Genomic DNA, 26,909 nt, shown 5'->3' with positions numbered 1-26,909 from the left:
GCCAGCATACCTCAATGAGAGTTGTAGATGGAGGTTGATAATGCAGAATACTGTATTGGCACATTTCAGTTTATTTCATAAATTGCAATGATTGTAGATAGCTGTTGTGGTGCAAATTAATGATCCACTTCCTTATTAAAGTGGTATTTTTGATCTTGTCATAGGATATCTCGGTTGAGAAGATAATTTTTGAATTGTACTGATCAAGTAATAATAGAAAATTAGCTCTAATAGTTTACTGAACTTTGTCAGTTATCCATCCCGTCTTTCTAAACCTTGTCAATTTAAATTAAGTGAATCTCCTTTTTTAAAAAAAAGGTGTTTGAATTCTCATAGATTAAATCTAAGAGGTACAAAAATCCTGTTGGATTATAACCCAAGTGTGAAAGTGGAAATTGCCTTTTGTTTCTGATCCACATTCACACTAGCTTAATATTTTTAATATCATCTAAGTTGTAAGAAAAATATCCATTAGATACATAATTGATATGCAGATTTTTCTTAATTTTTAAATGAAAATGTGAATACTTTAAATTTCACATACCATTATCATTTACATAATCAGTCAGTTTTCTTTGAACTTTTACACCAGATGATCGTAATAGTTTTTCCTCTAGAACAGTCAGATTATCCATTATCTGATTATGAACCAGTTTTTTTTCTCTGCCAGGGTGAATTTAGTGCGTTGTCAGAAAATCTGTGTGCACCTACGTTTTAGTGTAAAAGTAATTTCAATGTGGGTGATCTGCAGTTTCTTAAAATATGAGTAAACTATGCATATTGCTGTTGTAATAAATTACATTAACATAGTTTTGAATTAATAAATGCATAGGCCTAAAAGATAATAAGGAAATGTATAACAGATAAGTGAAGAAACTACTGGATGCACTTAAGTTGTGTTCTTCTTTTCCCAGTCCTGAGCCCAAACCAGTAAGTAACTCTGTTTTTCTCTGTTCATGCTGCTTTCAACAATTTCTGTTTTGATTTGATTTTCCAGAAAATGAATTACTTTATTTCAGCTAATATGTATGATTCAAAGAGATTCAGAATCAGGCTTAATATCATAGGCAGATGTTGTGGAAATTGGTTGTTATATGGCAGCAGTACATTGCAATATAAGAACAAAATCTGTAAATTACAGTAAGAAGTGTACATATATTAAAGATAAATAAGTACAGTGCAAAAAGAAGGGAAAAGAAGTAGTGAGGTGGTGTTCATGGGTTCAATGTCCATTCAAAAATCTGATGGCAGAGGGAAAGAAGCTGTTCTGGAATTGTAGAGTGTGTGCCTTTAGTGTTCATGGGTTCAATGTCCATTCAAAAATCTGATGGCAGAGGGAAAGAAGCTGTTCTGGAATTGTAGAGTGTGTGCTTTTAGTGTTCATGGGTTCAATGTCCATTCAAAAATCTGATGGCAGAGGGAAAGAAGCTGTTCCGGAATTGTAGAGTGTGTGCCTTTAGATCCCTGTACCTCATTCCTACCATCGGGGAGGAGAAGAGGCCATGTCCTGGGTGATGGAGGTCCTTAATGATGAATGTTGCCTTTTTAAGGCAACGCTCCTTATCAATGTCTTGGATGCTGGGGAGACTAGTGCCCTTGATGGCACTGACTGAGTTTACAACTTTCTGTAGCTTATTTCAGTCCCATGCAGTAGCACCCCCCCCCCCAATACCAGACAGTGATGCAGCCAGTTAGAATGTTCTACACAGTACATCTGTAGAAATTTGCAAATGTCTTTGGTGACATAGCAGAACTCCTAATGAAATATAGCTGCTGTCGTGCCACTTTCATAACTGCATCAATATGTTGGGCCCAGGATAGATCCTCAGAGATGCTGATACTCAGGAACCTGAAATAGCTCACCTTTTCCACTTCTGATCCCTCAATGAGGACTGATGTGTGTGCCCTTGTTTTGACCTGTCTGAATGCCACAATCAGTTCTTTGATTTTACTGATGTTTAGTGCAAGGTTGTTGCTGTGACACCACTCAACTAGCTGATCTGTCTCGCCTTCAATATGCCTTCTTGTCACCATCTGTAATGCTGCCAACAATAGTTGTCATCGGAAAATTTATAGTTGGCATTTGAGCTCTGCTTAACCACACCATCATTGGTGTAGAGTGAGTAGAGCAGTGAGCTAAGAACGCATCCTTGAGGTGCACCAGAGGATATGTTATTTCTGATCTGCACAGACTGGTCTTCCAGGGAGGACGTTGATGATCCAGTTGCAGAGGGAGGTACAGAGGCCCAGGTTTTGGAGCTTTTTAATCAGAACTGTCAGAATGTTTGTGTTAAATGCTGAGTTGTAGTCAATAAACAGCAGCCTGATGTAAGTATTAGTATTGTTCAGATGATCCAAGGCTACATGGAGAGCCAATGAGATTGCACCAGCTGTAGGCCTATTGTGGCAAAAGGCAAATTGCCGTGGGTTCAGGTCCGTGCTTTGACAGGCGTTGATTCTAGCCATAGCCAACCTCTCAAAGCACTTGATCACTAGATGTCAGTGTTACTGGTCATAAGTCGTTAAGGCAGCTCATCCTGCTCTTCTTGGGCACTGGTATGATTGTTGCCCTTTTGAAATGGTTGGGAACTTCTGACTGTGGCAGTGAGAGATTGAAAATATCTTTGAATACACCTGCCAGTTGGTTGGCACAGGTTTTCCAAGCCCTACCAGGTGCACCATTGGGGCTTGTTGCTTTGCGAGAGATCATCTTGAAAGACGTTTTGATGTTGGCCTCCAAGACAGAGATCACAAGGTCCTTGGATGCTGCAGAGATCCTCTTGGCTGTAGTTTTATTCTCCCTTCTAAAGCTAGCATGAAAGGTGTTGAGCTCATCTGAGAGTGAAGCATCACTGCCATCCAGGATGTTAGGTTTCACTTTGTAGGAAGTAATGGCCTGCAAACCTTGCCAGAGTTGATCCACCTTTAGCCTCAATCAGAATTGTTCTTTTGCTCTTAAAATAGCCCTCTGTAAGTCACCTCTGGCATTCTTGTATAGTCTTAGATCACAAGATTTGAATGCCATAGATCTATCTTTCAGCAGACTACGAATCTGCTGGTTCATCTACTGGTTTTGATTCAGGTATGTATGGTATGTTCACTTAGGCACACACTCAAAGCAATTCTGTAAGTGCTTCTCCATCTCCCTTGTCCGTACCTTCTTCATCCTCAACTGATGCTGCGGTCTTCAGTCTCTGCCTATACTCTGGGAGTAGAAGTACAGCTGGGTGATCAGACCTTCCAAAGTGTAGGTGTGAGATGGCATGGTAAGTGCTCTGATGGTCGTATAACAGTGGCCTAGTGCGTAGGCTCCTCTGGTTCTACAAGTGATGTGTTGGTGATAAATATTTAGTTTTTCAAGCTGGTCTGGTTAAAATGCCCCAAGGTACGCTGTTTCATTCCTGTTGGTTACATCCCTCAGTTCATCTTGTGCCTGTTTTCACAAGATGAAAACAGTCGAGTGTATACCGCTTCCAAAGGAAAGGCTGAAAGCTCTGGTGACAGATAAAATGGATGACACTTGATCACGAGATGTTCTAGGTCAGTGAGTAGGACTGGGAAAGAACTGCTGCATTTGCGCACCACGAGGAGTTAATCATAAAGCAAACTCCACCTCTGCTGCCTTTGAAAGACTCAGCATCCTACCTTGGTGGTGAATCGTGAAGCCAGTGAGCTGTATCACTGTGTCTGGAGTGGCAGACACCAAGTCTCAGTAAAACAAAAAGCACATCAGGCCATAAGACGTAGGAGCAGAATTAGGCCATGCAGCCCATCAAGTCATCTTGTGTTTTATGTCTTGAGGCCTTATGGATTTTAAGTTCCTTTAAAATCAAACTAATTAAGGCTTGGAACGTAGGATGATCGAAAACACAACCACCAGCAATATGCGAGAGAAGGTTGTTGGACATTATGCAGATGATACCATCCTCAATGGAAAACGGGGATCAGAGAGTATTAGGGTTCAGGATTCAGGGTGTATATAACCGTGCAAGGTTTTAATAGAATCATGAAAATGTTAAATTTTGAACAATGGGAATTGAGGATGAATGTGTTTTTAATAAGGAAGTTGTTTTGCATGAGCAGCAATTTAGAAATGATAGACAATGAGAGAGCAGTGTAACATTTTGTTTTGGAGATGGTCTTGAGTGAGGGTTTTGACAGATGGGCTGAAGTGAATCAGATCTTTAATGGAGCAGATCTGTGATTGCAAGTTCAGCACAGTGTCATGATTGTCAACAGACTGGTTCAATCTGAAGTAGTGGTTTCTGGGGAAAAAATCTGCAATTTATGATGGAGCTAGTGACAATGGCTTCCATTTTCCAAAGTGTAACAGACAAAAATTATGGCTCATCCGGTTGAGGATGTGGGCAAAATGATTTTCACAAGTGTTTGGGTTATAGTGATCTTTGCACCATTCGGGCCCCAGCTCTAAAGTCAGGCCTCCTTTGCCATGGGAAGTATCTATGATGTCCAGAAGATCTTTTGATTTAAACTTTTTCTTCTTTCTGCTTCCATCATTGTTGTACCTTTGCTCTCTGAATTTAATAGGACAGTGGTTTGTCCCGATAACTTTATAAGGCTCATATTTATCAGGATGCACATAAAGATTTGAGAGGAATGATGCACTTCTGAATGTATATTTGCATATAAAGTAATGATAATTTAGTTGCACATCTATGGAAGTAGATTCTGAGGTGATTGAACATGTTGTAATAATCCTTTTGATTTCTACAGGTGGACTCTCCTCTTAATTTGAAACATCCCCATGATCTGGTGGTGTTTATGCGACAAGAAGCTACCGTTGACTATCTCAAAGAGTTGGAAGTAAGTTGATCTTTTTATCTAATATGTGTGAAATGAGAGAAGGTGAGTTTGAAGAAAAACAAAGTTTAAGGTACAAGAGGACATCTGTAAGCAGGGATTACTGTCTTTAAAGTATTATTCTACAGGCTAGGATAATAACAAAGCAAACTACTATCTGATTAGCAGGTTGAGTAATCTTGTGAACGTATCCATCTCAACTTTTAATTTAAAAAAAACAGAAAATCCTGGAAATGCTCAGGTCAAGCAGTATTCGAGCAAGCCAAACAGAATTAGCGTATCAGATTGGTCTTACATCAGTATTGGAGTAATTCCAAAGAAAATTGTTTGTAATCTTTTTCCAGTTCTGTTGAAAGACCATATACCTGGAATATTCTCTCCATGGATGCTGCGTCACTTGCTGAGTACATTAAAACACTGAAAATTCTGTATCTGTTTTGAAATCTTGATGTTTCAGCATTGACTTATCTTGGGTACTTTTTTTAAAAGACCATTGGAACCACATTTCCACACTCCTTTTAAGCCCACGAAGTTTCCCTTGTACCTTTTAAAAACAGCAAATATGCTGAAGCATTTACTACACCACTATATAACCTGTTCTGAAGATTTAAGGTAGAGTGGGGAATTAATAATCGAGAGTCCTAAGGATGGTGGATTATCAGACTTCCACTGTATTTTCAGTATTTCCTTGCTTTTATAATTCCTTTTATAATCACTATGAAATGGCTTCTTTTGTTTTTGTGTGTTCTTACAAATCATGATTCAAGATTAAGTCACTAAAATTGTTCTCTTCCTACTCAAATTGATCAATGCTTTAATTGAAAAAGCACAATTGACTGTTTAATTTCTAGTTAGTTTGGTCTGAAGATTTGATTTGCATAGATGAAATCCAAATCCAGACATAAAGCATCATGTGAATTCATGAGGTGGGAAATACAAAATCTCACTAAAACTGATGTATAAATGAAAGCCTATATAAAATTACAATCTCGCATGTAACTTCATTGTCTTTCTAGATAGGAGATGAAAGAACCTGCTGTGAGTCTTGAAGGCATGCAGAAATTTGGAGGGTTAGCTACCAATGAGTTGCATTATTTCACAGCAGGAATAGGAAATATTTTTCAGTGAAGTTGTAGGCTTTTAAAAGCAGGAGCAAGGTCAGCTGTAATTCTAATGTAATGGCATCAGTAACCAAGATTAAAGATAAAGGGCTGTGCCTTACAAGCAAGATCAATTGAGCAATCTTTATTGCATGATGTTTACTTGAATCCCGAATGAATCAAATTTATTATCACTGACATAAAAGGGGAATTTTTTTGTTTTGTGGCAGCAGTACATTACAAAGACATTAAAAGTTACAAAATAAATAGCACAAAAAAAGGAATAAAGAGTGTTCATGGGCCATTCAGAAATCTGGCGGAGGGGAAGAAGCTATTTCTAGATCATTGAGCATGGTTCTTCAGGCTCCTGTACCTGATAGTAACAAGAAGACGGCACATATAATATACAATTTCAAAGTTTAAAGTCAGTTTGTTGGAAATTCCTTTTAATAGTTATTGATGCAAGGTATATAAACAAAGTAATTAAATGAAAAAGATGAATCAGTATTATTACAAAATTGAAACTAATGTATTAGGTTTATTTTTGTTTAATTCCCTGGACATTATCAGCTTCCCTTTTTGGCATTAAGTTGACTAATCAGTCATTAAACGATGAACGTTGAACAATTTATGACAAAAATAAGTGACATTTTGAATAAAAGATGAAATTACAAATTCTATAAAAAATCTGGTTAGCTTCATTTAATTCTTGAAATTTGGGAACCAAAGACATTTTGTTCATCTTATTGATTTAATTTATATAGTTTAATATTTTGATGTAAATTTTAAGCCTCATTTATTATTAAACGTTACCTTATTTTCTGGGAGAGATTTGGAATAATAGATACACAATGTTTTGATTGTTTAAAATATAACTCTATCAAGATTACTGTTTAACAATTGAAATTAATCATTCACCTTCTTTGAATACAGAAACATTTAGTCGCTCAAAAAATTCATATAGAAGAAAATGAAGACCGGGACACAGGTTTGGAACAGAGACATTACAAAGAAGATTCTGACTGCATTAAAGCTAAAGTTCCTCTTGGGGACCTTGACCTTTATGATGGAACATATATTTCCTTGGAGAGCAAGGATATCAGGTGTTTGTTTTTTTTTTAAAAATAAAATATTTTTTGTAATATCTGTTTAGCTCCACCATCTTGAAGTAGACCATTTACCAGCTTAACTATAGGAAGGCAATGAACTTAATGAAGGTTTGATCTCTACAACAAAGGCTAGAAGCCTTCCTGATCTGCTGAGTTTCTCCAGCATTTTGTGTGTTGCATTTAAAAAAAAAGTAACTGGCAAAGTTGATATTTTTTTTGAAAGGAAAATCATGTTTGACCAATTGTTTTTAGAGTTCTCTGATGAAGCAGTATATTCTCTAGATAAAAGGAAACCAATGGAATAATGTGCTTGGATTCCACGAGGCATTTAACGTTTCAAAAGTCATTGCAGAAAATAGGAGCCCATGATGTAGGAGGCATGGACAAAAGATTGTCTGACTCACAGGAAATATGGATTGAGCATGAATATTTCTTTCTCTTACTGGCGTCCAGAGAATCCGTGCAGGGCCTTATTATTTGTGAATCGTATCAACTACCTTGTTGAAGGGATCAAAAGTATACTAGATTTGCAGGTGATACGTAGATGAATAGTAAAATAAGTTTCAAAGAGGCTATGAGGCGACTACAAAGGATATAGCTAGTTTAAGTGAGTGAGCAAAGATCTGGTAAATGGAGTTTAATGTGAAAAAATGAAAATACTCATTTTGGAGGGAAAATGTGGTATTCATTTTGGCAGAAAAAGTATAAATGAAGACTATTATTTAAGTAACTTGTAGAGCTCTGAGATGCTAGCTAATCTGGATATTCCCATGCATGACATCCAAAACACTAATATGTAGATTAGAAAAATTAAAGAACTACTGTTGTATGGTTATGTTTTATATAGGGGTTTGGTAAGATCAGCTCAAAGAACACTGTGTACAATAGTCTCTTTATTTGAGAAAAGATTTAAAAGTGTTGGAAAACGGTTTGGAGAACATTACAAGACTGTTAGCTAGAATGGATGGGTTGTGTTATGAAGAAGGTTTCTATGATGGAGGCTTGTATCCTGTGGAATTTGGAAGAGAGGTGACTTGATTGAAAAATGCAAGATGCTGAGAGGACTTCACAGCCGGAGATGTGAAGGGGATGTTTTCTCTGGTGGCATAATGTAAGGGTAGGGTTTGCTGTTTGAATATTTATTTAGCAATACAAGGTGGAATAGGCCCTTCTGGTCCTTCGAGCCACACTGCACCAGCAACCCCACAACCCTGATTAACCCTAACCTAATCATGGGACAATTTGCTATGACTATTTAACCTACCCAGTACATCTTTGGACTATGAGCGGAAACTGAAGCACCCAGGGAAAGTCCAGGCATTCCATACGGAGGATGTACAGAGAGACTCCAACATCAAAATTGAACTGTGAACTCTGGAATACCCTGAGCTGTAATCGCATCGCACTAACTGCTACAGTACTAAGGCACCCTGTTTAATAATAGGATTTGCCAATTTAAGAGAGGTCAAATGAATATTTTTCTCTTGGAATGCTCTGTCATTGGAACTGTACTTCCAAAAACTTTTTGACAAAGGGAGGCTTTGAATGTTTTTAAGGCTGACACTTACATGAAAGGGGGATTAAAGTTTGTTGATTATAATTGGTAATATGGAGTTATGGGAAAGCAGTCTTGCAGGATCAAATGTAATCATAGAGCAAGCAGCATGGATACAGGCCCAACAATTCCATACCAACTGGGTTGTCCACCCAGCTGGTCCCAGTTTCCTATGTTCGGTCCATATGTCTCTTTCCCCCTTCCATGAACCTGTCAAAGAGATATGTTTTTAAATGATACTATTGCACTTCCCTCAACCATTTCCTTTAGCTCATTCCATATATTCATCCTGTGCATGAAAAACCTGCCTCTCCGGTCCCTTTAAAACCTTTCCCCTCTGATCTCCCTTAGTTTTGGACTCATCCACCTTGGAGAAAAGATTGTTACCATCCACCTTGTATTCAATGTAAAATTATTCCCAAAGTACATAGAGGTCACCATATACTACCCTGAGATTCATTTTCTTGTGGACATGCACAGTAAATAAAAATAAGCACAATAGAATGAATAAAAAACACAGAACAAGGACAGATGGACAACCAATGTGCAAAAGACAAACTGTGCAACTATAAAGGGAAAAAAGCTAATAATAATAAATAATTGAGTAATAGATACACCCCAGTCCATCAAGGGTAAAGCCTACTCCATCATTGAGTGCATCTATAAGGAGCACTGGTGCAGGAAAGAAGCATCCATCATCAAGGACCCCACTATCCAGGCTATGCTCTCTTCTTACTGCTGCCATCAGGAAGGAGTTACAGGAGCCTCAGGACCACAACAGCAGATTCATGACTGTATGATTTGTAAAACCCTTGAAAGTGAGTCCACAAGTGTGGAAACAGTTCATTGTTGGGGTGAGTGAAGTTATCCTCTCTGGTTCATGAGCCTGATGGTTGGAGGGAAATAACTTCCTGAATCTGGCTGTATCTACAACTCTTTGTAGGTTTTTCTATTCAAAGGAATTGGTGTTTCCAGACCAGACCGCGGTGCAACCAGACAGTATACTCTGCACATATCTATAGACTTGCTAAATCTTCACAAACTTTTAAGAAAGCAGAAGTGTTACTGTGCCTTCTTTTTAATGGCATTTACATGCTGGACTTAGGCCAGATCCTCTAAATGTTGAGGGATTTAAAGCTGCTGACCCTCTCCACCTCTAATTCCCTAATGAAGACCAGCTTATGAACCTCTAGTTTCCTCCTCCTGTAGTCAATAATCAGCTTTTTGGTTTTGCTGACATTGAGTGAGAGGTTGTTGTGGCACCTTTCAGCTAGAATTTTAATCTCCTTCCTATTTTCTTACTTGTCACCATCACTGATTCTGCCAACCACAGTGGTGTCATCACCAAACTTAAATACAGCATTGGAGCTGTACTTAGCCTCAAGGTCATAAGTATAAAGTGAGTAGAGCAGGGGGCTAAGCACATAGCCTTGTGGTGCACTTGTATTGATAGTAATTGTGGAGGAGATAGTGTTGCCAATCTGAACTGGCTGCGGTCTTCAGTTGAGGAATTTGAGGATTCAGTTTTACAAAGAGGTATTGAGGACTAGGTTTTGGAGCTTATTGATTAGTTTTGAGGGGATAATGGTGTTGAATGTAGAGCTGTAGTCAAGAGCATTCTGATGTATGCATCTTCACTGTCCAGATGTTCCAGGGTTGAGTGAAGAGCCAATGAAATGGCATCTGCTGTTGATCTTTTGTGGTGGTAGGCATATTGGAGTAGGTCCAAGTTGTTTCTCAGCAGAAGTTGATGTGTTTCATCAACAACCTCTCAAAGCACTTCATCACTATGGATATAAGTGCAACTGGACTATAGTTATGGAGCCAAGTTACCACATTCTTCTTGGGCACAGGTATAATTGAAGCCTGCTTAAAGCAGGTGAGCACCACAGACTTGATGCGAGATTTTGTACATAGGACATCACTAACAACTGACCAATTTATTTGCAGGTGTCAGTTTTTTAAAACCAATTTTTTGTATTAATTACATATATGTTTATATGCAAATCGGTATTGTTTCCAATTTTTTTTTATGTTGCTGCACCTTTTCTAAAATCTGATTTGATAATTTGTTCTTTTATTGTAGTCCTGAAGAGTACATTGATGCAAAGACCCCATCACCTCCAAATCTAGAAACACCAGATTGTACAAAAATAATGGAGCTTCCATTTAGTATTCATGCCTTTCAGCACTTAAGGGTAAATTCCTTTTTCAGAGATGAGATTTTTAAAAAATTCTTGACAGTTCTGAAACAAAATTATATATTAAGTTAAATTTGTATAATATTGTTCATTAAATATGGTGTCTCATTGTTTTTTGCTAAGAACATAGTATAGATTGAGGTGTTAAAAAAAATAGTGGGTATGTATTGGCAGCAGTTGAAGGTAGGATTTTATTGTAAGAATGTAAAAATATTCACAATGAAGTGTCTTACGGGCTCTAAATATAAAGCTATATTGTGTACATAGATGCTTTTAAAATATTCCTTTATATGCATCATTGGAACTATATTTTCCTTGTAAAGACTAGATTTCCGTGAAATTGTGTGAATTACTGTGAATATGTTTACTCTCTTTTTGTTCCTCTTGTACTCCTTCACATAAATTTTTGGGCGAAATACTAAATGCCATTTTCACCCTTGGGATTTGAGTTAAAATCATCCAAGTTTAGAGAACTTAAAACTTTCTCTTTGGTTTTAAGATACCAATGCGAAATCTTTCTAAACTGGCCCGTGTTATTAGTGAATGTTGTTTTATATCCTACAATATTATCACTCTGAATGAAATATAAATTTGCTGTGTTTTTTACTGTACAGAATTTTTAAAAGATAGTGATATTATGTAATCTTCCATTGTATATGGGGGTTATGAATGCCAGCAGAGAAGATTTTAAACTTACTCACAATCTAATCAACTTAATAGTACATCTGTTCTAAGAATACATTTGTAGTGACTGTTGCCATTGTTGTATGTTTATAAAGAGTAAGAAAGTCATCCATATCCTTGTTGGTTTATTGCAAATGCTATGAACTATTTACATCTAGATTTGGTTTGTGTGGAAAATATGCAAAGTATTTTGCTATGCCCAATTTTGGGATTTGAAAAAGTGATTTGTAGTAAGTGAAAAATTTGTTCCTAGGGTATCCAAGAACGAATTAACCTTACAGCACCAGTATTATCAAAAGAGGATCCAATCTTCATCAGCTTGTCAAGAAAATTAGGTAGAAGTATTGAAGAAATAGGCCACAGAATTAATGCAGCGTTGCTAAAGGTAAAACTTGGATCTTTATTTAATTATTTGTTGTATCAGCTGTCACAGGTCATCATTTAAGATCACCTAAATACATGTTCCTTGTAAGGTGCCTAGATATGGTGGATCAATACAGCTACAGTGCCTATAAAAAGTAATCACACCCCCCGCACCTTGAAAGTTTTCATGTTTTATTATTTTACAACATTGAATCACAGTCGATTTAATTTGGCTTTTTTGACACTGATCAACAGAAAAAGACTCTCGCATGTTTAAGTGAAAACAGATCTCTACAAAGTGATAAATTAATTACAAATATAAAACACAAAATGATTGATTGCATAAGTATTCACCCCTTTCAAGTCAGTATTTAGTAGATGCACCTTTGGCAGCAATTACAGCCTTCGTTGTGGCTATCCCTCGAGGTCGAGGGTGATGGTCTTCGTTCTGAAGAAGTGGCCCACAGAGCGAAGATGCCTGTGTGTGTATTTGTTTAACGTGTACTTGATGTTGCACTCCAAGAAGTGGATACTTCACAAACCAACCAACTGATTCCAATGGTATGGAAACCACGACGATTGGAGTTGATGGATTTGTTGCAGCCTTCATCCGCCTTCACGGCTGTTGAGTTCGAAGTAACTTCGTGCGCCTGTTCCACCGTTGAGGTCTTGGTTGGATTGTCCTTTGTCAGGGACCTCACCCTCGACCTTACCGCCATGGGTGACCCTACCAGGAGTATAGCTCCAGACGGCATTGCTCTCGGGATCACAGGACCACACAAACTTCTCCACCACGATAAGCCTTAAGTCTGTGTGGATAGGTCTCTGTCAGCTTTGCACATCTGGACACTGCAATTTTTCCTCATTCTTCTTTACAACATGCTCAAGCTCTGTCAGATTGCTTTGGCATGACCAACCGTTTTCAAGTCCAGCCACAAATTCTCAATTAGATTGAGGTCTGGACTCTGACTTGGCCACTCCAGGACATTCACTTTGCTGTTTTTAAGCCATTTCTGTGTCATTTTAACCCATTTATGCTTGGGGTCATTGTCTTGCTGGAAAACAAATCTGCTCCCAAGTTGCAGTTCTCTTGCAGACTGCATCAGGATTTCCTCCAGGATTTCCCTGTATTTTGCTGCAATCATTTTACCCTCTACCTTCACAAGCCTTCCAAGGCCTGCTGCAGTGAAGTGTCCCCAGAGCATGATGCAGCCACCAGCATGCTTCTTGATAGGGATGGTGTGTTTATGATGATGTGTGGTGTTTGGCTAATGCCAAACATACAGTAGCGTTTAGTCTGATGACCAAAACGTTCAATTTCAGTTTCATCAAACCATAGAACCTTCTTCTAGTTGACTTCAGAGTCTCCCACATGCCTTCGGCCAAACTCTAGCTGAGATTTCATGTATTTTTTTTTCCAACAGTGGCTTTCTCTTTGCTACTCTCCCATAAAGCTGCGACTGATGAAGTACCCAGGTGACAGATGTTGTATGTACAATCTCTCCCATCTCAGCCACTGAAGCTTATAACTAATCCAGAGTTGTCATAGGTCTCTTGGTGGCCTCCCTCACTAGTCCTCTTCTTGCATGGTCACTTGGGTTTTGAGGATGGCCTACTCTAGGCAGATTTACAGCTATGCCATGTTCTTTCCATTTCTTGATGATTGACTTAATTGTACTCCAAGGAATAATCAGTGACTTGGAAATTTTCTTGTATCCATCTCCTGACTTGTGCTTTTCAATAACCTTTTCGTGGAGTTGTTTGGAGTGTTCTTTTGACTTCATGGTGTAGTTTTTGCCAGAATACTGACTTGGACCTTCCAGATACAGATGTATTTTTACTACAGTCATTTGAAGTATCTCAATTGCACATGGGTCTCCAAGAATAGATCTTCATTTAACTAATTATATGACTTTTAAAACCAATTGGCTGCACCAGTGATGATTTGGCGTGTCATATTAAAGGGGTGAATAGTCATGCAATCAATTATTTTGAGTTTTATATTTGTAATTAATTTAGCTCACTTTGTAGTGATCTTTTTTCACTTTGACATGGAAAAAGTCTTTCTATTGATCAGTGTCAAAAAAAAACTAAATTAAATCCACCGTGATTCAATGTTGTAAAACAATAAAACATGAAAACTTCCAAGGGAAGTGAATACTTTTTATAGGCACTGTTTGTGCTTGATTATGCTGATTAAAAGAGTTGTACAATTACTCATACTTGATTATTACTTTGTCATCCTTTTTAATTCCATATTATATTAATTTTGCTTAAGAATTTGCTTCCGCCACCTTTTCATGCAGTTGGAATCAGATTGGCAGTAAGTGCATGGTTTGAGAAATACACCTTCCTCTGCTTTTCTCTGTTTTTGGTCCGTAACTCTACTCTGAACACTTTCTCATTATTATGTCACTAATGCTCTTCATTATGTTAAATGACTCTATCAGATCTTAACCTTTTCTGCTGTGGTAAACAGCCAACCTTTCCTAGTGTCACCACTTAAATATTTTATCCAAGGTGCCTGTCTCTTAAATAATTTCTGTTTAAAATAATTGGTAGAAGGATTAGAGGTTAGATTTAGAAGAAATTAGTTTACTCAAGCTGTTAAGAGTTTGGTCGAATAGGTGTAAAATGCAATAATCTTCCCTTTGTTTGAAGAACTTGCATCTGTTGTGAAATGGCTAATTAGCATCACACATTTCAGCTTTTAAGTTGAAGGGCTGAAGAGCTGAAAGTGCAAATGGACCAGATAATCATTTTGCGGCCAACGTTGCCTCATGGTGCTTTTCAGGGGTTAATTAACCCTATTACTTCTATCAAAGATGTCAGTCAAGCTACAAGCAACACTCTTGGCCCTCCCAAACATTACGACCATTCAGTTTATGGAAATTTGAATTTACATAATTCACGAGTCACTGCCCAAAGATTTGAAGCAAAATAGAATTCTTTCTCATGGCATTTATGTGGGAAAAAGAAAGTAAATAAATCAACACCTTTTCAAATTGCATTTCTTGGCATGCACAGATGACACAGCTTTACATCACAGAAATTTACAGTAAGGATTGCTTTCAAGAAATGCAAATCCTCTGTAACATGGAGGTGGCTTGATTTACTTTAAGAAATCCGTATTATCATTTTTGATAGCATTTACTTTATAAAAGTAATACATCTGAGATTTAACTATTTTATGGTAGAAAATGCAGTTGATTTTTATATTAAATTGCACCCCACTGCATGTTTGATGTGTATCATGTGGCAAAGCCATTGAAATAAATTTTTTTTTAATTGCCATTTCTTGCTTATAAATGAGTTGTTGAAAAAGTTGAGTACCTTGTTTTGGTGTTTCCAAAATATTATTTGAAAAGTGATGTAATTGTGAATTTGAGATTGTAGCAAATATCTTCAGTCACCTCTAATCATATCACTTTACATCTAATTCAATGTAAGTCATTTCTCCATTAATCTGTTAGTCCTAAAGGGAAGAGTTAGCCTGGGTTTGGCCTCTTCAGCTTCTAGCAGCATTGATTTTCATCAGCTGGAAATGGGATTTTTGTAGGAAGATGGTGTAATGTTTATCAAATTCACTAAAAATGATAGTTAAAGCAGGATAAATAAATTGGGTATTTGATCCCCAACATTACTAATGTTGAAGTTTTGGAAAATTAATTTCAGAAAGAACAGTGTGTATGAAGCATTTTATCACTATTTCTTTGATTGCATAATGTTATGCAGTTTTCTTTAAAAAAGTGTACATAGGAAATGAGTTACTTTTCAGTGAACTTGTGTTAAACAGATTATGACCATAGATCTAAAACAATTCTGTTATCTGTTATCTGAATGCGCCAGTAAATCATTACATTATTAAATTTTGCAGTCTTGGTGTAAACAACAGTTAAGTGTTTAATTGTTCTTCTACTGCTTTTACATCATTTGCAATGGTGCCAAGTAATCTTTAACTGAGATTCATTTAAGGAATTACAGTGGAGGATTTCAAAAATCCAGGTTTATCTATTACTCTTAATGCTGTTTCCATTATTGAAATATTTTTATTTTTATAGAATACATCTTCATGGGTGCTATATAACTTGGCTTCCTTTTACTGGAGGATGAAAAATGAGCCATACCATGTAGTGGAATGTGTTATTCGGGCACTGCACTTCTCTCCACGGTAAGCAACAGACATGTGAAAAACATTCTGTTAATGGGAGCCATAGTACTTATGTGCTGCTTTCCTCAGCTTCATTTCTCCTTCAACCAACATGACCAAGGATGTAATGATTGCTAGCCACATTTGCTTTCTTGGGAATGGTAAATAATAGGAATTACCTTTTATAAAACAAAAATTGAGATGTAAATTATGTGCATCTTATGTATAAGAACTCATGGTATGGCGGCTAGTGTGTAAACATGATTGAATACCATTCCTCACTTAGAAAACAAAGGAGTGAGAATAACTGAGTCTTTGACTAGGAGAAAGTAACTGATCAGTTGTTGGACTTAAATTATTTACGATTTGTATTAAAGGCTTAGAGGAGGGGGCAATGTGCGAAGTCTCCAAGTTCAGAGATGATACAAAAATAGTTGAAAGGGGATTCTGTCCATTTGGACTGTACAATGGGTGTTGAATGCTTGAGTAGCTGAGTGAAAATTTGGCAAATGGAGTTGAATTTGTGGAAGTGTAAAGTCATACACTGTAAATGAAGAGAGATTGCAAATATGTGGCCCATGTCTATGACATGAAATTTAACATGCAAGTGCAGCAAATAGTTAGAAGGCAAATGGCATACTGGCTTTTATTGCAAGGGGGTTGCGGTTTAGAAATAAACAATTACTGATACAATTGCACAGGTACATCTAGTATACTGTGTTCAGTTTTGGTGAATAGTCCAAAAGTGATTTGACTGCTTAATTCTTACAATGAAAGGGTTGTGCAATCAGGAATGGTTAGAAATTAACTCTTTGGAGTTCAGAAGAAGGTTGAGCGATTTTATTGAAATATCGTAAAAATATTACTGCTCGCGGTGTTCCAGAGTTCAATTCCAGTGTAGTTCTATAAGGAGTCTCTGTACGTTCTCCCCATGGGTTTTCTCCAGGTCTCCAGATTTCTCCCACAGTTCAAAGACATACTAGATAGGTTAATTGGTCATTATAAATTATCCCATGATTAGGTTAGGGTTGTTAGGGTTAATCAGGTTCATCAGGGTTACTAGGACGGTGTGGCTCAAAGGGATGGAAGGGCCTTCTCCGCTCTGTCCTGCTAAGTAAGTAAAAATGCAATGCTGAAGGGGCTAAACAGGGTAAATGTGGAGATGTTTCCACTAGTGCGACATTTAAAACTGAGATGCAGAGGAAATTCTTCTCACAGAGTAGTGTAGCTCTGCAGTTTTCTCTCTCAAGGCCTTGGGAAATCTAGACCACTACAAGAATATAACAAGGAGGTAATTAGATGTTAGAGCAGTCAGGGAACTGAAGGCTGTGTGGAACTGGCACACAAAGGAACTGTAGCCTGAGATATTTCACCAATGAACATATCCAGACTTGAGAAACTAGGTGGCCTGCTACCTCTCTTATTTTACGTTCTTGTTTATCCCACGTGCAGAGTAGTTCTTTGTCATCAAAAATTTCATTCCTACCACACTGGACACTCACCAATATGCTTACCAATAGAACTGCTCTATATCAGATGCCATAGCATCTGTCATGCACTTAGCCCTGGCACACCTAGCAAACAAGGATACTTATGTCAGAATTCTGTTCCTCAATTTCAGTTTGGCATTCATCACTATTGGCCCACAGACTTTGGTGAACAAACTCCTATTCCTTGGTCGAACTACACCACTGTGCAACTGGCTGTTGGACTTCCTAACCAACAGATCTCAGATAGTCAGGGTGCATAACCACTCCTCCCTCCTGATTATCCTCAACACATGTGCCCCCCAGGGCAGTGTGCTGAGCCCACAGCTGTACACCCTGCTCACACAAGGCCAAGCACACGAGTAGTCACACTGTTGTGTCATCGGCAAATTTGACGGTGGTGGGGCTCATCACCAACAACAATGAGATGGCCTACACAGAGGAGCTGGAAGAGTTTGAGCCCTGGTGCCAGGCAAACACCTCTTCCTCAAAGGAGATGGTTGTTGACTTCAGGAAAAACGTGCACCTCACTTACCCCTATTCACGTCAGCAGCATGGCTGTGGAAACTGTGAGCAATTTCAAACTCCTGGAAGAGTACATGTTGCACAAACTCTCATGGTGCCAGAACACAACCTCCACAGTCAGGAAAGCTCACTGACACCTCTACTTTCTGAGGCAGCTGAAGAGAGTTGTTCTGTGCTCATCAAAACTCACAACCTAGTACAGATGCACACTTGAATGCATCCTAACATGCTGTATTACTGCATGGTATGAAAACTACACTGCTGCAGGCATCCAGGCTCTACAATGGGTAGTTAAAGCTGCCCAGTACATCACTGTCACCTGCCTACCTGCCATCAAGCACGTGTACAAAGAAAAGTGCAGGGAACTGACCAGTAATATCATGCAGGATGCCACCCACACTGTTCCTGGACTGTTTGACCCATTCCTATGAGTCACATCCACACAAGAACCACCAGACTCAAAAGCAGTTGCATTGCACAAGCAGTGAGGCTGGTCAGCTCCTCCACCCATTAACCCACCCAATCACCACTGCATACACCTTACCTGGCATCACTTTATGTACATTCTGTGCAATCAGTCTATGTAGATAAATTATTTGTACCTTGTCTTTTTCAGGTTGCTTTTATGTTTATTGTGTTTTTTGTTTTTTTTTACTGTGTTCTTGATGCTTATGGTGTTTTTAATGCTGTATCAGATCCGGAGTAACAATCAATTTGTTCTGCTTTACACCCATGTACTGAAGAAGGACAATAAAATGTCTTCAATCTGTTATTTATAGCGATAGTAGGATGGTAGGCTGAGTAAAAGAAAAATCTCTGAATATTCTACAATATTTTGAATTTGATATTCTTGTATAGCAGAGATAGCATCAGTTTTGTATCAGTTTGATTGTGTAACCAGGCTCTGGATTATGAGTTTTATTTTAGTAGAATTTGTTTTATCTGTGGCAGGAGTGAGATGCAGTATGTTCCTCAGTTCAAGAATATTGGACTTGTCTTTATCAGGAGTGAGATGCTAGGATACATCATGTTGCCATCATCAAGCAGGGCTTTAAGAAGATAGTTGGGCATGACAAATGATCAGACTTATGTCACGTAGTGGTTTCCATTGCCCATCCCACCAACTAGCAGAAAGCATAACATAATTAACTACATAGGAATTATCCAATGCTCTTTTGCTTTCTGTTTGCCAGAGGGTCTGGAGTGCTAGATTTATGTACGTACATGAACATGTCATATCTATTTTGGTTTCAGCATATTGGTGTTTAGAGCTAATCACATTTCTACAATCGTAATCACAGTGGATTTACAAAACTTCTGAAGACAGCTGAATTACAGATCCATAACTGAAGCAGTCAAAAATAAATTGTTTGCATCTGATGCAAGTTTACAAAATAATCCATGACTTTATATTGAAGAAATTTTCCCTTGATGTATTGCAAGCAACAGCTGCATTATATAATATAGATTCTGTAAAGAACTGTTTGACAAAAATTGTTGACTGGGAGTACAAAACAATGAATTTCACTTATTGATGTTATGTATATGTGTGTCACCTAAAATAAGTTAATTGCTCATGTATATTTTCTTTAACAGGCAACATAAAGACATAGCATTGATGAATTTGGCCAATGTTTTACACCGGGCCCATTTCTCAGCAGATGCAGCCATATTGGTTCATGCAGCACTTGATGTATCTACTGACTTTCTTACAAGCCATTACACTCTGGGAAACATTTATGCTGTAAGTATGCTGATTTGACTTCCATTTATTTCAGATAGTTCTTTGCAGCACTTTTCTTTGATATATTGTCTAATATTACGAAAGCCTAGACATGATAAATCTTACTGCTGTCATATTGATCTTTTTCATTTTCATTGAAAATATTTGTATCTTTAGGTTTATTATGAAGTGTTCATGTCGTAATTCTGGTTGATTATGCACAACACAAATCATATTTGTTGTGTTACCACAAAACAGCTTTCAAAGTTCAAAATAAATTTATTATCAAAGTACATACATGTCAAAGTATATGCCATCATATACAAGCCTGAGATTCATTTTCTTGCAGGCATTCACAGTAAATACAAAGAAACACAATGTAAACTGCACACAACAAGATGAACAAACAACCAATGTGCTAAAGGCAACAAACTGCAAATATGAAAAGAAAAAAATAAGCAATAAATACCAAGAACTTGAGATGAAGAGTCCATGAAAGTCAGTCCATAGGTTTTAGGAACAGTTCAGTGCTGAGTTGAGTGAAGTTATTCCCTCTTTGTGTACTCTGTCGTTTGAAGTAGATCTTTTTTATGTTGTGTAGTTGTGGAAAGCCCTTTAGCATTTTTTTTTATAGCAGCAGAAATAATTTGGGACATCTGGAAAAGTAATTTGGAAAACTGTTTTTTGCACTTTCAAATGGGTTCACTTCTGTTACATCACAATTGAAAGTTAAGCAATCAGTGAAAAATAAGGGTAGGATGAAAGAAGAGGTAACATTTTTGTTAGTTTTGCTGGTTGAAGTTGATTTGTATACACCATGTCATAATGCAGATCCAGCCAGCAGTCAATGAAGCAAGAAAATGGAATTGAAGAAAATTGTTGCATTCTCTTCCACCAAGAATTGGTGGTCTTTTTTAGTTTGCCAAGTTCTGCTACTATTGGACTCGAGGATACAAAATATTAGGCGAGAAATTCAAATTTATCATATTAACAGATTTTTTATTTTTACTGGGCTTTCTATGAAAGTTACTTTACAAAGTTTGATGGAATGCAACACTGGTTGTGAAAGACATTTGAGAGTTGAATGGCTTTGAATTGTGTTGACGAAGAAACAGAGCATTTAACATTTATATTGGTCTCCATTCCATTTCTTAGACATTGAAAATAGGTATTTGTCTTTGAGGTTAGAGAAATCTTTGTCCCACATATTGAATGATACTCTGTTAAAATGAAAAAATATAGACAACTGTTCATTTTCTCAATCCCTGTTATCCCCCTCACAACCTCTGTCTCCCCCACAAATATGAGGTCCTCTAACAATTGAATAATACAAATATTTTTCAGAGCCACACAACTGAAGGTAATATGTACTATTACTTCCTTATATAATTGAAACTCTTGGAGCTCATAAATAACTTTCACGTTGGGCTTTATGTCGTCATTGACAAAGTTTTTCAAGCCAATGGTTTAGGTCCAGTCACCTTCAGCTACTTCATCAATAGTTGTCTTTCCATCATAAGGTTAGAAGTGGGCCTGATTGCACAATATTCAATTCCATTAAAAAGTCCTGAGCAAGAAGCAGCTCATGCCTGCAATATATAACTAATGTTCTGACAAGTAAACCTGTAATAAAAAAAAAGCTACAGATACTGGAAACCTTACATAAAAACAGAAAAGGCTGGGAAAAAGAGCAAGTTAACATTTCAACTCCAGACCCTTCATTAGAACTCAAAAATAGAGAAAATGCTGTGGTCCAGGTAGCACAGGAAGTGGGAGGGGTGATAGATACCCCCACGAATACCTTCTCTGCTACCAAGGCTTTCTCCCTCAATTTTAATGGAAGGTCCCAGAATTGAGTTTTTAACTGGTGCTTTTTCTATGGATGCTATTTGATCTGGATTTTTACAGAATTTTCTGTTTTCCCATAACATTCTGCCAACGACTGTTAAGTTGGTAACATTCAAGCTACAAAATTGTCTGCTGTTTGTCTTGAATGAGAGTCTACCACCTGTCCTTGACATTCAGTGACATTGCCAATGCAGGGCTTTGAAAAAGCCACATAACTAAAGTAATTAATATCTATAACATAGCTTACTATCACCAATTCAATGCCATTAGGGATAGAAAGACATTGAATTAGAGGTAGGATCCATGTCCCAAAATTGAATTTTAAAAACATGCTTATGAAATATATGGAAAATATCCATGGACAAAATAAGTTTCTGATGTGGATGCCATTTATATAACCACTGTCATGTCAACATTGTAACTGCTTAATGATTGTTCAGTTAGCTAATCGACAAGTGGAAGAACGTGCAGACAATGCAAATCTAGAAATCATGGAGAGAGGGAGAATTCTAAGTAAATTGTGATTTAAAAAAAAATTAAAAACAATATCAATTGTCTTTAATATCAAGAACAATCCAGAGAAATATGATATACTATAGCCAGGTGTCCTGGATCATCTTATTTCATTAGGCGATATGGGTATTGTTGGCAAGGCCAGCATTGATTGCCTGTTTCTTAATTCTCTTGATTAAATGGTAGTGAGCTGCTAAAATGAATTATTATAATCCTACTGATGAATATACTCTTAGAGAATTCCAGTACAGTGAAGGACAGTGATGTATTTCTGTGGGGATTATGTATAACTTGGTATGGCCTTGGGGGAGGGGTAGAAACATAGAAACATAGAAAATAGGTGCAGGAGTAGGCCATTCGGCCCTTCAAGCCAGCACCGCCATTCAGTTGGCTGATCATCCAACTCAGAACCCTGTTCCTGCCTTCTCTCCATACCCCTGATCCCTTTAGTCACAAGGGCCATATCTAACTCCCTCTTAAATATAGCCAGTGAACTGGCCTCAACTGTTTCCTGTGGCAGAGAATTCCACTGATTCACCACTCTCTGTGTGAAGAAGTTTTTCCTCATCTCGGTCCTAAAAGGCTTCCCCTTTATCCTCAAACTGTGACCCCTCATTCTGGACTTCCCCAACATCAGGAACAATCTTCCTACATCTAGCCTGTCCAGTCCCTTGAGAATTTTATACGTTTCAATAAGATCCCCCCTCAATCTTCTAAATTCCAGAGAGTATAAGCCTAGCCGAACCAGTCTTTCATCATATGAAAGTCCTGCCTTCCCAGGAATCAATCTGGTGAACCTTCTTTGTACTCCCTCTATGGCAAGAATGTCGTTCCTTAGATTAGGGGACCAAAACTGCACACAATACTCTAGGTGTGGTCTCACCAAGGCCTTGTACAACTGCAGTAGTACCTCCTTGCTCCTGTACTCGAATCCTCTTGCTGTGAATGCCAGCATACCATTCACCTTTTTCACCACCTGCTGTACCTGCATGCCCACTTTCAATGACTGGTGTACAATGACACCCAGGTCTCGTTGCACCTCCCCTTTTCCTAATCGGCCACCATTCAGATAATAATCTGTTTTCCTGTTCTTGCCACCAAAGTGGATAACTTCACATTTATCCACATTAAATTGCATCTGTCATGAATTTGCCCACTCACCTAACCTATCCAAGTCACCCTGCATCCTCTTAGCATCCTCCTCACTGCTAACACTGCCGCCCAGCTTCGTGTCATCCGCAAACTTGGAGATGCTGCATTTAATTCCCTCATGAAGTCATTAATATATATTGTAAACAACTGGGGTCCCAGCACTGAGCCTTGCGGTACCCCACTAGTCACTGCCTGCCATTCTGAAAAGGTCCCGTTTATTCCCATTCTTTGCTTCCTGTCGGCCAACCAATTCTCTATCCACATCAATACCTTACCCCCAATACCGTGTGCTTTAAGTTTGCACACTAATCTCCTGTGTGGGACCTTGTCAAAAGCCTTTTGAAAATCCAAATATACCACATCCACTGGTTCTCCCCTATCCACACTACTAGTTACATCCTCAAAAAATTCTATGAGATTCGTCAGACATGATTTTCCTTTCACAAATCCATGCTGACTTCGTCTGATGATTTCACCACTTTCCAAATGTGCTGTTATCACATCTTTGATAACTGACTCCGGCATTTTCCCCACCACCAATGTTGGGCTTACCGGTCTATAATTCCCCGGTTTCTCTCTCCCTCCTTTTTTAAAAAGCGGGGTTAAATTTGCCACCCTCTAATCCTCAGGAACTAATCCAGAATCTAAAGAGTTTTGAAAAATTATCACTGATGCATCCACTATTTCTTGTGCTTCTTCCTTAAGCACTCTGGGATGTGGGGAGAATCATTTGTAACAACTCCACAGAATTACAGTATGTCTCGTAAATGATACGCACTGTAGCCATGGGATACAAGTGGTGTATGGTTTTTCAGAAGGTCATAGAACATAGATATAAGCCCTTCAGCCAGACCAGTCCTTGCTGGCCAAGTTGTCCACCCAGCTAGTCCCAATTTCCTGTGTTAAGACCATAGCCCTGCGAACCCCACTTCCTTTGGCAGCTCATTCCGTATATTCACAACCCTCTCCATAAAAAAGTTGCCCTTTATGCCCTTATTAAATAATTTCCTCTTACTCTAAATCTATGCCCCGCTAGTTTTTGACACTTACTCTGAAATCTAACATATAGAGAGGGTTTGAGGAAACAGAAGCAGAATAAAGGGTGTAAAGGTAGTATAGTAGAAGGGATAAAGTGTGTGTACTTCAATGCAAGAAGCATCGGGAACAAAGGTGATGAACTGAGAGCTTGGATACATACATGGAATTATGATGTAGTGGCCATTACAGAGACTTAGCTGGCAACAGGGCAGGAATGGATTCCCAATATTCCTGGATTTCAGTGCTTTAAAAGGGATGGGGGGGAGGGGAGGAGGGGGTGGCATTACTGGTCAGGGATACTATTACAGCTACAAAAAGTGTGGGTAATGTAGCAGGATCCTCTTGAGTCAGTATGGGTGGAAGACAGGAACAGGAAGGGAGCAGTTACTCTATTGGGAGTATTCTATAGGCCCCCTGGTAGCAGCAGAGATACCAAGGAGCAGACTGGGAGGCAGATTTTGGAAAGGTGCAAAAATAACAGTGTTGTTATCATGGGTGACTTTAACTTCCCTAATATTGATTGGCACCTGATTAGTTCCAAGGGTTTGGACGGGGCAGAGTTTCTTAAGTGTGTCCAGGACGGATTCCTGTCACAGTATGTTGACAGGCCGACTAGGGGGAATGCCATACTAGATCTAATATTAGGTAATGAACCGGGTCAGGTCACAGATCTTTCAGTGGGTGAGCATCTGGGGGACAGTGACCACCACTCCCTGGCCTTTAGCATTATCATGGAGAAGGATAGAATCAGAGAGGACAGGAAAATTTTTAATTGGGGAAGGGCAGATTATGAGGCTATAAAGCTAGAACTTGCAGGTGTGAATTGGGATGATGTTTTTGCAGGGAAATGTACTATGGACATGTGGTCAATGTTTAGGGATCTCTTGCAGGATGTTAGAGATAAATTTGTCCCAGTGAGGAAGATAAAGGATGGTAGGGTGAAGGAACCATGGGTGACAAGGGAGGTGGAAAATCTAGTCAGGTGGAAGAAGGCAGCATACATGAGGTTTAGGAAGCAAGGATCAGATAGGTCTATTGAAGAATATAGGGTAGCAAGAAAGGAGCTCAAGAAAGGGCTAAGAAGAGCAAGAAGGGGACATGAGAAGGCCTTGGCGAGTAGGGTAAAGGAAAGCCCCAAGGCATTCTTCAATTATGTGAGGAACAAAAGGATGACAGGAGTGAAGGTAGGACCGATTAAAGATAAAGGTGGGAAGATGTGCCTGGAGGCTGTGGAAGTGAGCGAGGTCCTCAATGAATACTTCTGTTCGGTATTCACCAATGAGAGGGAACTTAATGAAGGTGAGGACAATATGAGTGAGGTTGATGTTCTGGAGCATGTTGATGTTAAGGGAGAGGAGGTGTTGGAGTTGTTAAAATACATTAGGACAGATAAGTCCCTGGGGCCTGACGGAATATTCTCCAGGCTGCTCCACGAAGCGAGGGAAGAGATTGCTGAGCCTCTGGCTAGGATCTTTATGTCCTCGTTGTCCACGGGAATGGTACCGGAGGATTGGAGGGAGGCGAATGTTGTTCCCTTGTTCAAAAAAGGTAGTAGGGATAATCCGGGTAATTATAGACCAGTGAGCCTTATGTCTGTGGTGGGAAAGCTGTCGGAAAAGATTCTTAGAGATAGGATCTATGGGCATTTAGAGAATCATGGTCTGATCAGGGACAGTCAGCATGGCTTTGTGAAGGGCAGATCGTGTCTAGCAAGCTTGATAGAGTTCTTTGAGGAGGTGACCAGGCATATAGATGAGGGTAGTGCAGTGGATGTGATCTATATGGATTTTAGTAAGGCATTTGACAAGGTTCCACACGGTAGGCTTATTCAGAAAGTCAGAAGGCATGGGATCCAGGGAAGTTTGGTCAGGTGGATTCAGAATTGGCTTGCCTGCAGAAGGCAGAGGGTCGTGGTGGAGGGGGTATATTCGGATTTGAGGATTGTGACTAGTGGTGTCCTACAAGGATCAGTTCTAGGACCTCTACTTTTCGTGATTTTTATTAATGACCTGGATGTAGGGGTAAAAGGGTGGGTTGGCAAGTTTGCAGACGACACAAAGGTTGGTGGTGTTGTAGATAGTGTAGGGGATTGTCAAAGATTGCAGAGAGACATAGATAGGATACAGAACTGGGCTGAGAAGTGGCAGATGGAGTTCAACCCGGAGAAGTGTGAGGTGGTACAATTTGGAAGGCCAAACTCCAAGGCAGAGTACGAAGTAAATGGCAGGATACTTGGTAGTGTGGAGGAGCAGAGGGATCTGGGGATACATGTCCACAGATCCCTGAAAGTTGCCTCACAGGTAGATAGGGTAGTTAAGGCTTATGGGGTGTTAGCTTTTTTAAGTCGAGGGATAGAGTTTAAGAGTCACGAGGTAATGATGCAGCTCTATAAAACTCTGGTTAGGCCACACTTGGAGTACTGTGTCCATTTCTGGTCGCCTCACTATAGGAAGGATGTGGAAGCATTGGAAAGGGTACAGAGGAAATTTACCAGGATGTTGCCTAGTTTAGAGCGTATGGATTATGATCAGAGATTAAGGGAGCTAGGGCTTTACTCTTTGGAGAGAAGGATGATGAGAGGAGACATGATAGAGGTGTACAAGATATTAAAAGGAATAGATAGAGTGGATAGCCAGCACC

The 26,909-nt window shown here is 38.8% G+C and overlaps 1 protein-coding gene across 1 annotated transcript in view; it reads left to right on the top strand.

The window, feature by feature from the left end:
• Positions 1-26,909, top strand: part of ttc17 (tetratricopeptide repeat domain 17) — an 86,008-nt gene that overhangs the window by 2,913 nt on the left and 56,186 nt on the right. Inside the window, exons 2-7 of the mRNA XM_063061790.1 lie at positions 4,735-4,824; positions 6,855-7,024; positions 10,672-10,783; positions 11,724-11,855; positions 15,895-16,004; positions 19,592-19,739. Coding sequence (XP_062917860.1) covers positions 4,735-4,824; positions 6,855-7,024; positions 10,672-10,783; positions 11,724-11,855; positions 15,895-16,004; positions 19,592-19,739 — 762 coding nt within the window. The remainder of the gene's footprint in view (positions 1-4,734; positions 4,825-6,854; positions 7,025-10,671; positions 10,784-11,723; positions 11,856-15,894; positions 16,005-19,591; positions 19,740-26,909) is intronic.

This window comes from Mobula hypostoma, chromosome 11 (assembly GCF_963921235.1).
Source record: "Mobula hypostoma chromosome 11, sMobHyp1.1, whole genome shotgun sequence".
Lineage (NCBI taxonomy): Eukaryota > Metazoa > Chordata > Chondrichthyes > Myliobatiformes > Myliobatidae > Mobula > Mobula hypostoma.
Note: the sequence above shows the minus strand (reverse complement) of the source record. Positions and strands in the feature narration are given on the sequence as shown.